The 14,176-nt window shown below is 34.1% G+C and overlaps 2 protein-coding genes across 3 annotated transcripts in view; both read right to left on the minus strand.

Moving 5' to 3' along the window:
• The window catches only part of LOC144974131 (cilia- and flagella-associated protein 337-like), a 39,565-nt gene extending 33,850 nt beyond the window's left edge, over positions 1 to 5,715 (minus strand). Inside the window, exons 1-4 of one of the 2 annotated variants that reach the window (XM_078917032.1) lie at positions 5,658 to 5,715; positions 4,358 to 4,441; positions 3,171 to 3,364; positions 462 to 644 (exon numbers count right to left, since the gene is read on the minus strand). In XM_078917032.1, the coding sequence (XP_078773158.1) occupies positions 462 to 644; positions 3,171 to 3,326 (339 nt within the window). In that variant the 5' untranslated portion in view covers positions 3,327 to 3,364; positions 4,358 to 4,441; positions 5,658 to 5,715. Of the gene's footprint in view, positions 1 to 461; positions 645 to 3,170; positions 3,365 to 4,357; positions 4,442 to 5,657 lie in introns of those variants that run through there. The other variant, XM_078917033.1, reaches the window with a different exon arrangement.
• A 5,346-nt stretch (positions 5,716 to 11,061) lies between these two features.
• Positions 11,062 to 14,176, minus strand: part of LOC144972801 (choline O-acetyltransferase-like) — a 241,606-nt gene continuing 238,491 nt past the window's right edge. Inside the window, exon 17 of the mRNA XM_078914454.1 lies at positions 11,062 to 11,267. Within this exon, the coding sequence (XP_078770580.1) occupies positions 11,206 to 11,267 (62 nt within the window). The 3' untranslated portion in view covers positions 11,062 to 11,205. The remainder of the gene's footprint in view (positions 11,268 to 14,176) is intronic.

Below are 14,176 nucleotides of genomic sequence, written 5' to 3' on the forward strand. Positions count from 1 at the left end.
AGTTAAATGAATTTGTATCTCATTTTAGACCTGGTAGATCGCTTAACTTCAAATAGTATGCTTCTTCTGACAGAGGTACCCTCTAAGTCTTTGTTTCACAACAAATCCTTCGGAGTGACTGGTCCAGGTTGTGGAATTCCCTTTCTTATAATACAAAAATCAGTGACAATATAGATATCTTTAAAAAGAAACCGAAAACCGAATAATTTAGAAGAGCTTATTTTGACAATTAATATGCTTTATGTTTTACTTTAGGGTATATGGTATAGCAATGAGAATGTAAAGAGTTTGCGTATGTAGATACAGAGAAATTTCTTTTTGTGGGTTTGAGTGTACGGGAGAATGTGTGTAGGCGTGTTAGTGTGTATGAAAGTCTGAGTGATTGTTAAGTGCCATAGAGGACTTGTTCGGCTAAAACGTTATTGATTTATCTATAAAGTAAAAAAGCCAGGGAATCTTACAGTAATTGCAAAATTGATAAACTCTTCCCAGCTGACAGCACCTTGGTGGCTAGTGTCCATTTTCCTGAAGATTGTCCTAATATGGGCATCAGATACACCTTCTGAGATAAATGGGCGAAGGGCTGCTTCAAAACTATCCACTTCCAAGCCCCCAAGGTCTTTTTTACAATTCATGAACCTGGCCTGAAAAACAATTGAAACGTTAACCGTCAAATTGAGTAAATATTAAAATATTTAACTAATGTGTACATTTATACAATTATAATAATAACAATAATGATGATGATGATGAAGATGATGATGATGATGATGATGATGACAATAATAATAATAATAATAATAATAATAATAATAATAATAATAATGATAATAATAATAATAATAATAATAATAATAATAATAATAATAATAATAATGATGATGATGATGATGATGATGATGATGATGACAATAGTAATAATAATAATAATGATACTAATAATAATGATAATGATAATAATAATAATAATAATAATAATAATAATAATAATAATAATAATAATAATAATAATAATATATAATAATAATAATAATAATAATATGCGCTGTCTCTATGGACGCTTGCCGTGAATGTCTGTTACTTCGAGTGTGTCAGTCTGTCTCTAGTATTCAGTTAGTAATGTGTTTCCATAAATCTTTGTCCAGTGCAAGTGTTCTTAGCTTTTGAATGGCATCAAGTGTGTTAATGTGCTGAGGCAAATGGATGTTTCCTTGCGCTGTTGAAATCAGTTCTTCGGTTGTATCTAAATGTATTTGATATCTTTTGAGATCTTGATTCAATGTTTTTGGAAGTGAAGTTGGTGCACGCCCTCTGTATTCGGCTCCTTGTTTGAAGTAATCATCCCTTGAGGTTTGTGCTTGAGCACGTGTCCGAACAGTTTTCATCTTTGTTTCTTTATACGCGTACTGACTGGTTGCACCTATCATATTATACATCCTGATTACTAAATTTTGTCTGGCCAATTTACCCAAAAAACTCGTCACAATTGTTTGCCATGAAGGGAGTCCAGGGTGTCCAAATTCTTTTTGTAAGACCCCACGTACCACAGTTGTATACAAGGATTGGTAGCACTAACGCTTCGTAATAAATAAATAAATAAATAAATAAATAAATAAATAAATAAATAAATAAATAAATTATAATAAAATTCCCTTTACTCATCCCATAGGGGAAATTTGATGGGTGATCGAACTCGGTACCTTCGGGTACGAAGCAAAGACCGTACCGCTGAGCCACGCTGCCCCCTAAAGGCGTATTCTTTTATTTTCATTAATAATGTTCGTCCTGTTCCAAACGTTGTGTAGTTTTATGAATGCAGTTTGAGCTAGCATTTTTCTCCGTTTGATGTCTTCATTATCATTAATCAAGTTTCCGAGTTTTCCATTCCGCTTGTTTCTTGTTAACCACTGTAATTTCTGTTTTGGATTCGTTTTAGATTCCAATGTCGCGGAGTATTTCATATTATTGGTATGTGCTGCTTCGCCGGGTCTGCTGTATCAAATATGATATCAACATCGTCTGGGTAGATCGGTTCACGGGTAAGGATTTGAGGAATCGGGAGTTTTTGTCTCAATTCTTTTAGTGCTGCATCCAACTATACGGTTAAAAGGATTGGGCTCAGACTGTCTCCTTGGCGCGATGTTAATAGTGAAACTGTTTCCGGATATAAGACAGGGGAATATGTTTAAATAGGGAATAGATGGAGATTCCAAGAGCACACTATCAGTGTACTTTGTTTGAGATCACCTAAATATCTCATCCTGACACAAGCACAGGTCCCCACTAAGAGAAACACACTCAAATGTTTACAAATCACATATATGTAAAACAAACAATACAGTGCATAACAGAGAGATTATTTACAGGACAAAAAAATATCATCTCCCAAAACTCCAACTCCGGGGCCAGGGCAAAACCAAGTAATATCATTTCGAGACAACGACAGAAACCATACCATGTTCGAAAACAAATATAGGGGGATAGAAGGCACAGTCAGTGCCTCCCTGCCCACTATGGGAGTTCAGGAAACCACCCAGTTATTATATATTCTTCAAAATGCACGATAGTGCCGGTACTGTGTCATAACCCTTTTACAATATCCATCAATGCTCATTGACAGACAGACTCTCAGTCAAATTGGTGTCGGATGGGGAATGGACGATTGGTACACAGTGCCTTAGCCAAAGACACAACGACGAGAACAGTTATGATAACAATATATCCATTTGATTTTTGACTAGGCTCAACACCACCAGACACCATATGGCTTGGTCAATATACCCTTAAGAAATGTTCCCTTTTTTCGTGAACTTGAGCTAATTAGTGTTTACATCGTTTCATTGCATTTTTCCCTAACGATGGCAAATTAATTCTTGAATAAGTAAATCATATGATTTCGGTCAAATTTAATTCAGTAATTAGAAACTATATATTAAAAAATTCAACATTATATTGGTAAGAAGTTAATGACTGGAGTCGTGTGAAGACACACATGTCATGAATACCAGATCTTAGAGGAGTAGAATGACTGATAGCGTGTAAAATGATGCATTTTTCTATTGCCAGAGAACAAAGATAACGAGGACGACGACAATGACGACGACATCGATGATGATAATTATAATGATGAAGATGATAGATGTGATTACATAAACGTTATTTTATCAGACCTTGAGTTTATCAAGTTCATTTTGTGAATTCTCGTCTATGTCCATGATTGAGAACGTGCCCCGCAGGAATTCCTTCTCCTCTCCCTCTGCAAGCTCCGCGGCAGACTCTCTAGCAAAGAAGAACGTCCTTAGAGCTTGAAGGAGTTCCCCTGCCATCTTGTAGGTTTACAGAGCTTGTCTCTTATAGTATTGTTCTACGGAAATGAGGGAAAAGATTAGTAATACATACACTGAGAATGCCAAGTGAATTTTCCATTCTCAATTTGAAAACACATTGATGAGGGAGGAAAGACAAAAAGAAGAAGAAGAAAGGCGAAGAGGGGAGGTCAATGTTGAAAAAGACGAGCAAGAACAAAGAAGTATATTTTTCGATTTTGTCCCTTTGTCTAGCAAATCTTTTGCAATCAGTGACGAAAAAACCATTAATTATTCTAAACGCGATGCATAAAAGAATACGTAGCAAACCACAATTTAGGTAGTTTGGGACGGACTTCTGATATGATATGTCCGACGTGCACATATTTGCAGGTCTGATAACCGAATGCAATTATGGACTTGTTTTAGCATTGTTGTAATGGAAAATATTTATTTTGTGTTGGTTTAAGAGTATTTCTATTACAACAATGAGCCCATAACAAGTTGGGTTATGAACTAGTGAAAACTGAATATGCAATTACGCAATCAAAAGTATGAAATGAATTTTTAGTTGATTATATATTATTTTTTTCTTCATCTGCAAAAGAAAAAGTCCAATTTTCTGATCTTTTCACTGGAATTTAAGTTTTGAGGTTTGCTTTATCCGGCGTGATCCCGTTTTGAGACGATTGGTCACCTTTTAGTGCGGCCGGCTATGTTGGCTTGTGGTATGATACTCGCGTTTGGACCGGAAGGTCCAGGGTTCTAGTCTCGATCTGAGTGGCGTATAGTTGAGTCTTTGGAAATTCTCTCACCGTACTCATGTATAAAATAGGTATCTGACCGTTAACAGCATTGTCCCTGGCTGGAAAAAAATTGTATTCTCGCCTAACGGGCGTCATGTCTCTTCCTACATGTTAAGTGTTGCCGTTGGATAGGGACTCTTTCTAAAACAAAATGAGCACACTTAGTGAATATTCTGAATAAAAAGGCTCAAGATTTTAGTTTTATAAGAGAATTGAAAAGATAATTACCCATTGAAAGAAAATTACCTTTTTGTAAAACGTGTGTCTATTCAGAAGTGTGTCAAAGGAGGCAATCCGTGCTATAGTTGCATACTCTATCCTTTCTGGAGACTGTCAGTAAAAAAAGTGCTGAATGACAATACAATAGTTTCCAGTTTTAGCTGTTATGATATCAAATACTGTATATCACATATCAAAGTTGAAAGGCGTATGATAAGGGTATATCGTTAAATGCCTTTGGTGGCATCAAATCTATGTGTACATATTAGCAGGTCTGATAACCGAACGCACTTAAGGGCTTCAAGTGTTGAAGACCAATAACAATCTTACCCGTCCGGCTCAATCGAGTTCTAAGAACATTGGAAGATCAGCGACTGAATCTCAACACCATTGAGGATCCTCAGGTACTGCAGACGATTGTTTTGGATCGACTGGTTAGACCTAACTCACGACCTGTTCGAGGCGTCCCAGTTCGATGACAGAGATTCGAAAGGCTCAAAATTCAAGTAAGTCATTTTGGGTATTGTTTTAACATGTTTGTATTGGACGATAAATTACGTTGGTTTGAGAGTATTTCTATTACAACCATGGGGAAGCATTCCGAAATCTCCTCTTGCTAAGGGAAACAACCCAAATATTCCCTCAACTAACCGTAAGAAGAAATAAAACCTAGTACTTTAACTAACCCTAATAGGAAAAACAAACATGCTAGCACCTTCACTAAGACCTATAACTAACCCTACTAGAAAAAAAAATCCTCCAACCATGGGGCTAACCAAACAGAAAAAACAGCAACCTAGAAGGACTGGTTTGCACTACCTTTCAATACTCAAAAAAAAAAAAAAAACAACCAAAAAAAAAAAAAAACAACAAAAAAACCCCAACAAAATAAAATGGCGGAGGATAACCAAAACAATGGTCATATTAGGAAAATTTAAACGTTCACTAATCTATCAAGGGTTGTTTTAGCGTTTTAAAAATGCTACTATATATTGACAAATTGAATAAATAAACGGCTGACATAAGATCCACATTGAAAATACTAATTGAAAAAGTTGCTAGACCGAGGAGCTTTCGGAAGGCCTCCCCAACCATGAGCCCATAGCAATTTGGGTTAGCAGACCTGCCATTGCAAATAAGCCTATCTATGAATTATTTTCTCTGCACTCGATCTCTATAAATTATAACCCTGTATATCGACATGTAAATTTAATTTCAACATATCTTGAATTGTAAACAAGAAAAATGAATTTAGTATTGCTTTTTACTGACTATTTAATGATAATAATTCCATCACTTGCCAACATTTCAAAGCAATGACACTTACCAATATCCATTCATTGTTTAGGTGTTTGTTTACTAATATGACTCAAATCCGATTGATTTGATCTGTTTGTGTGCTAATCAGTGTGGCACCGTTGTGACTATTTTTCAGTTTCTTAATTTTGGAGCGGCTAGATTGGTGCGCATGTGTTGTTGCACAAATTCCATTAAAATAGGACGTTCTCTTTCTCTATATGCTGAGTGCACTTATGTGAAGGTCTGATAATACAATTCATAATGAGTTCATTGTTGTAATGAATATCTAAAAAAAATGACATTACAACAATGTAAAACTAGGCCCATAATTGCGTTTGGATTACAGACCTGCATATATGGATATGTCGGCTGAGTTGGATAATAATAATAATAATAATAATAATAATAATAATAATAATAATAATAATAATAATAATAATAAATAATGATGATGATATAATAATAATGATGATGATAATATAATAATATATAATAATAATAATAATAATAATAATAATAATAATAATAATATTATTATATTATTATTATTATTATTATTATTATTATTATTATTATTATTATTATTATTATTATTATATTGTGGCTATGTGGTCTAGTGGTATGACACTCGATTTCGGATCGGAAGGTCCTGGGTTCGAGCCTCGCTCGGCGCATTGTTGAGTGATTTTGGCAATGACTTTACTAAGGCTACAAATAAGTACCCAGGGGACTTGCTAAATCGTTTGATTTCCTCCGCAACATGTGTAGGCTACCTTGCCATGTCTCCTTTTCTTACCGTGTTGTCTTATATGTCTTGCGAGTCTCCAGTGAAAAAAGGAAGACACATGGGGAAAACCAGCTCCGGTCTGCCCCTGTCCTGACCTAAGGCCACCAAAAGCCCACCCAGATCGTAGCTTTGGTTAACTTAATTGACACGTTGCGCTCGGGTAATTTACTCACAACTTTCCAGCCGGATATGTCATACCAGCACACAACACTGTGTGAAATCTTGACCTTTTATAGTCTGATTCATTAGTGAGAACTACTAATAAACATGGCTGGCCAATTGGACACAATAGTTTGATGTCACGTCGCTCAGCAACGGCGGCCATCGCTGTTCTAAACAAAGAAAATCGGTACTTTTTATTCTTCATGCTGGCTAGAACTTTTCATATGTATTGTGATCAGAATGTGTAAAAGTCAAAACATGATCAGATTTATAATGTTCTTTTCCCCTCTGGATACGCTTTTATGCTCGTCGGAGAGGGCGTCCGCCATTGTTCCGATAGTTTAGAACCAGTTACTAAGTTACTCTGCGTCATTACGGAGGAAGTGACGTCACGACTATTGAAGCGCATTGTGAGTAGCTCTTAATACTAATAGACAGTTGTAGGTACAGATGGCTGATTTAGTCGGAAAACGTATAGCATTTGAGAAAAAGAAGTTTCCCTTGTGCGCGAAGAAAGGTCGCAAACAAAGCAACCAAAAAGCAATGAAAATTCACATTTTTAGAGGCATCATAAATAAAACCAAGATTATTATATTGATGATATGTGTTTAGGTAAAATAATCTGTGTGTGACCTGTGTGAACGATATGATTTAGTGAGAATTTATTAGGCTGTCTCAAACTGAGTGACGTCAAGTTCGTTCCATCTATTCTTATACCTTGTTTTGAAACCTCACAGTTAAATGTCAAGACCTCCGCCAAGAGATAGACCTACACTCAAATGCAGCTTAACTTAGAGAAAACAAATTACTTCTCAGTAATAAATATAAAATGTGATCCACTGTCTCAAAACGCTATTGTCTCTGGATGGTTGAGCTGCTAAAATTTGGATTCATAGTCAAACACACGTAACTTGGGTTAATCTTATAATTTTTATTGGAGTTAATGAATATTATGAGTACTTAAAGTGACAAGAATTAAAATATCACATTTATATTTATTTCAACTTTGATATCACTTTCCGACATCTAGTTGATCCTGACACAAAATCGTTTTGAGACGATTTTTCACAAGCGACGTGTACATCCATGCAGGTTTTACATCCGAACCTACTTGGCTTATGGGTCTAGTTTAACAGTGTTGAAATGGACAATATTTTGCGTATTTTTTTGAGCTTTCAATAACAACAATGAGCCCATTATCTACGCACTTGGTTATCAAACCTGCAAATAAGTGCACGTCGTTCCAAAGCAATTAAGAGATGCGTTTTCAAGTTTTAAAATCGTCATATCTCTATTTACAAAATGATCTTACTGTTTTCTTATCGCCAAAAAGACTCCAAGCAGTGCCAGGTGAAATCAGATGCATACTCTCATTTCGAAGTAAGGACATAAAGCCGAGCCGCATATGACCGTAGCGTGGCCTTCGTAAAGTTAGGGCCTGATACTGACCAAAAAATGACGTCAAAATGCCATTCTTTTGCCACAAAAGAAAACAAATCGTGAGTTGTATTCAAAAGTTCAACCAATGGGGCCACTTGTTTCCATGAGCACTATTAACGACAACTCACTAGGCGGTGCAAAAACCAAACAATGACGTCAAAATGCCAGTCTTAAAGGGTTTCGGTGCCAGGCTATAACTTAACGATGGCTACGGTATGACCCACCACTTCAATGCCGAATTATGACGGGATGAACTTTTGGGTTGGATGAAACGTGCCCCCCCCCCCCCCCCCCCCAATCTTCGTTATGATGGAGAACATGGTAATTCTTGCACAATGGACTAAAAATTGTCAGGGCAGGACTGATAACCCAATTTATTATGGGCTCATTGTTATTATGGAAATCTTAAAAAGATGACGCAAAATATTGTCCATTACAACAATGTTAAACTAGGCCCATTAATGCGTTCGGATGTCAGACCTACATATATGTATAGATAGTGTGCGCTTTGCTAAGAAGCTCACCACATTGCCATCCGGAAGAATAACGGACCAACACACCAAACTATGTGTAACCTTAAACTTTTGTAGTCTGGAGTTTAGTGAGAATTACTCAAAAACGCGGATGGCAAAAAACAATAATAATGACCCGAGTGACGTCAGCTTCATTCTATCTTTATACACGTCGACTAATATTAATAAAGAATTAAAAGAAAACACACAAAAATACGACAACATATAATAAACAAACAAACCAAAAACAACAATGGTTATTTACATATCTAAACATTTTAATCTGTCTAGTGTATAATTAAATAATGATGAATAATCATCAGATCACAAAATTATTTTCACAAGCACGCTTTAACTACAGTCATGAAAAAAGTAGTGAAATCTACCGTCACCAAAAATCTAACTATCACAGTCAAAAGTAAAACACTTCACAAACCATATTCACATTGTATATCTAAGGTATAACTTTACATCGATGATGCAAACCCATTGAAAAGACGTCCGATATTCTGCCGTTTTCTGACAAAAAGAATTATATTTATTATTTTGGAAAGGACAAAATTTATTCAGATATCGATCGATTGAAAAGCCATCAGCTTCTAAAAAATCTCAAATATGAGTCCTCTTTAACCCTTTCCTTACCAGCCATTTTCAGAATTTTCCCCAAAATTTCACTCCCACCCAACACAAAAATAGTTTTTAATTACTCAAACAGAAAACCAACAAATACATTCTATGCATAATATTGATCAGCAAAATGAACTCTACAACACAGTGTCGTGTTTTTATAGCTATAATAAACTTTTTTTTTTTAATTGTGTAATTTACAAAAGAACTCTGAATGATAAAAGTGCTGGTTGGATCGTAACTGACGATTTTCCTACGGTTGGTAAGGAGAGGTTTAAAGTCTCATGTTTGAAACTTTTTGACAAGTTGAATGAGTGCAGTTCTAATTGATGGATATTAGAAGTAAAAGTGTTTTGGTCAAAATGAACGATATGTGTTTTGTCAGAGTACGACACAAATGGACAGTAAGACGGCCTTTATTGGCTCTTGAAATGTTAAAGAGCAGCAGACATATTATTGTAGTTTATATAATTTCATACTTCATTGCTGGTGAACAGATGTTGAAAACATAACATGATAAACAGAATGAAATTGTAATTAATATTTAAAAAGCACAACAAATGAAGACATATTATGGTAGCAGGCGAAGTAAGTATAGTTAAATTCGATTTTCTTGTCGGTTTTTAATTATCTTTTATGAACAAAATTATTTCACAACTGTGTGGTTATTATATTATACTTTTTCTTTTAAATCAAATGAATTCATTTCATACTTTCAAATCAAAACAGGAAGATGAAGTGATAGTACATTTCAATGTATCATAATATAGAATAAGATAGAGAAAATGATAAATATTTCTTAGAAGCTGATAGAATATCCAAAATATTATAATCACCACCAAAAAATGTATTGGTCCATGTAAAAAAAATTCTGAAAAGAATGAAATAATATCATCATTTTCTCTTAAAGTTGGTCCACAAAATGAAGACGGTTGCATGTAAGTCTGACGCATATATTATGTGTTTAAAGGAATGCCAATTAAGCCCTCGGCTTCCATTGGTTTATTAAAATGTGTGTCAAATACAGCACATGGGAAGAACACTACAGACACAATTAGGAAGGCAGAAAAACGGAGATCCAAATATCACCATTATAATTATTATTGCTCTACGTTCAACCGACCTCAGAGACATTTATTTAATATCTAAGTTTTATTGAGTCAAAATTCTCATCAATTTAGGAGTCAGTTACCTTGTGTTATTCAACACTTGGCTTACCAAGGTATTCATTTCCACCCGAGTCGAGTAGAAGAAATGATAATTGACAATACAATGCCTACCCAGAGTTTTGTGATTATTATTACTCATCCTCTCTCTCTCTCTCTCTCTCTCTCTCTCTCCTCTCTCTCTCTATATATATATATATATATATATATATATATATATATATATATATATATATATATATATAAATTGAGTTAATTTTGAGTTAATCTTGTAACAAGAAATTGAGACTTTTACATGCACGTTTAAAACAATGATGACATTTAAAACCTAAATCAACCCAATTTGTTGGGGTTTTTTTTTCCTTTTTAAAAAAATGATGTGTGGTGCTTGGATTGGCTTGAGGATTGGAGACTAATGGGTGAGGATTCTGTGTAGAGTTTTCAAATTTTAGTGTGGAAAATAACATTGATGAATAAATTGATGATATACCATGGTAATCGATTTAATATCAGAGAATTCAATCAGAGCTTTAATATAGTGTGATAAGTATTACGTTTGTAGTTTTTAGATGCTAATAAATAAAGTGTAGGCACCGAGGTAACAAGTTAAACAGTGTGAGAATTCACGAGATTTGAATAATTAATTAAAAATTAGATCCACGATATCACGAAGTTAAAAAGAATGCAAACCGAAAACGGCTAGCACCCGAAAAAAAAATTAAAAATTAAATCAAATCGATTTTTTTTTTCAATTAGCATTAATTAATATCAAACTCCCAATAACGCTAAAGCACATAATATATCGACGAGTGCTTACTTGCAGGTCTGATAACCCAAAATTGTTATGTCTCATTGTTGTAATGGAAATACTCTCAAACCAACTTAAAATCTTGTCCAATACATCAATGTTGAATCAAGCCCATAATTCCGTCTGGTTGTCAGACCTGCAAGTATATGCACATAGGCGTATATAGATTCTACTACTATAATTCCACCAAAATGATTATAATCAATTATTTCTATTTTCAATTAACAAACCCGATATTAAAGATACGTAAGATTTAAGCATGTCCTTGGCACAAACAAACTGCTTATACTGAACTGATACACTATTTAAAGTACTTAATAGGTTCTTATTTTGACTCAGTTGCTAAACAGTATAAAATTAATGACACAAAGGAGACAACTCAATTATAGTAAAAAACAAACAATTGTTGAATTGAAGTTACGTCCCTTGATATTCTTTGGTCTCTTTTCATCAACCCGGTTCCTTTAACTGAATCACATTTAAGTGTTAAAAGCAACATAACTTATAACTTTCAATGGACGTGTTTGTCAACATTACAACTGTTTAGACTAACCCTCTGACGGGACAATATTTTTCGGATAATCAATTCTCCCGATATTTATCGGGCCACAAGGGAGACTAATTAGTGATCTCAAGAGAGAAGTACTAGGATTGCTACTGGGGCTTCATTAGCGATAATGTAAGGACTTATTATCAAGTTTTAAAACACGTAAGCTTTCATATAGAGCAATATGTACTTAATGTGTTAAATGCGCTCCAAAGAAATATTTAGGCTCAGCCTTACAGCCTTTGCTTCGTACCCAAAATGTACTGAGTTCGAATACCGTCTGCGCTGTGTGGTCTTGTGCAAGTCGCCTCGCCCAGGTCAGTTTGAGGCGCTGCACTGCGACTGACGTCTGAGTCATTCCAGTCTTCCCTTGGAATATACCACAAAGAGAAATTTCCCCTTCAAGATATTTTAGAGTAATCCGAAAAAAAAATATCTTTTTTTGAGGGGCACATGTATTTATACAAATTAACTTTTAATAAAAAAATATTGTTTTAAAGATTTGGAACACTTCAGTTCAACTTCACAGATGTTGAAAACAATTGAAAGCACAACAAATCGTTCATTCGAGAGAAAAAAAACAGATTAAAAAAACAACAAGAATATAATAAAAATCGATGTTAAGCGTAATGATGTCATTCTCACTACTTTAAATCATACGAGTATAATAGATACATGAAAATGCGACATAATTATGTTTTGATATGAATAGTGTACATAATTCATGTAGACTCGACAAAGTCCTTTTCGGTACCCGCCAGCAGAATTTCATCCATTAGTTCATTCAGTGATGGAGCTATTACTTTTACCCTCCTCATTTTGTTTAGGTTTTGCTGTAAATATTAATATAATTTAGAGTTTTCCGAATACATTTTGTTTTCTTGATATTTATAATATTCAAACGATGATCAAATGTCATTTCTATATTATATAAATGATTTTACTGTACATGTCAACGAGTGAATAATAGCTGTCTTTACACTAAACAAAGGGTACTTGGGCGGGATATTAAATTGATAACTCCATTAAAAAATCCACAACTCAAAATTTGATATAAGTAAGCATGGCATATAAATAAATAGGTGAGTTACTTTTTCCTTTTGCTTGTTGAAAGCTGAAATTATTAAGAAATAATGCCTCAACATATTTACCTTGTCATCGTCAATTATTTAAGAATGATATGATATAATATGCTCGATTATTTCATTCTAATCGGTAGTGCGTCTCTCATGACAATGTTTAGTTACTACAAGTAACTAAAATAGGTGGAGAATGGGAAAACTACAAGAGTAGATATAGGACTGCACGACTTACAAGCATAAAAGAAAAAGTTAGATAAAGTAGGTCTGTTCAAACAGAGTATGGAAATAGCTTCAAGATTAATAACCTATTTATCAAGCTATAGTGCTTTATAAGATAAGATAATAATAAGATCATTATAAGCACAATTGTTCAAAAGAACGCATATTAGTTGTAATTTGAATACATGTTGGTTAGATTAATTTTACATAATGACCTTTGGTTTGTGATATCACGTAAACAATGTAGTGTTATAGAGAACTTTATGAGGATTCATTATGTGCAAAATAGGCAAATAGCATCAATATGCGATGACTTGATAGAAATTATATGTATATATATATATATATATATATATATATATATATATATATAATATATATATAGTATATATCAGTATAGTTTTGTCATATATAATATATATATATATATATATATATATATATATATATATATATATATATAATGTAAATTTTCACTCACATTTTTTTGCCGAGACGACTCGTTTCTGTGTTCCTTACACTTCCTCAGTCGGCATAATCCATTTGCAATGTCCGTAGAAAACTCCAAACTAAAGCCACTACACAGCGAAACAACTTTAGTTTGGAGTTTTCTACGGACATTGCAAATGGATTATAAAATACCACTACACAGCGAAACAACTTTAGTTTGGAGTTTTTTTACGGACAATGCAAATGGATTATGCCGACTGAGGAAGTGTAAGGAACACAGAAACGAGTCGTCTCGGCAAAAAAATGTGAGTGAAAATTTACATTATATATTAGCTCTAACCACCATTATCGAGCACTTTCGTACCTACAAGTACCCACCAACACTCATATATTATATATATATATATATATATATATATATATATATATATATATATCAGTAGTATAGTTTTGTTCAACTTCTATAATATTATTGTTTCGAGCATTCGATATCCACATAAAAAAAACTCACAGCGCGTTACAGGGAGTTCCTAGCTTACAGCGACACTTAATAATATGTAGGACGGAACATAACACCAGTTAAAAGATTTAACATTGCTGTTAACGGGCAGGTACTCATTTTACATCCGAGTAAGGTGAGAAATTGCGAGTAAAGAGCCTTGTCCAAGAAACCTCATTGCGCCACTCAGAGCGGACTCGAACCTTGGACCCTCCGATCTGAAAGCAAGTGTCATGCCACAAGAATAC

The sequence above is a fragment of the Berghia stephanieae genome, chromosome 5 (assembly GCF_034508935.2).
Source record: "Berghia stephanieae isolate SIO BIC M18660-M18661 chromosome 5, UCSD_Bste_1.3, whole genome shotgun sequence".
Lineage (NCBI taxonomy): Eukaryota > Metazoa > Mollusca > Gastropoda > Nudibranchia > Aeolidiidae > Berghia > Berghia stephanieae.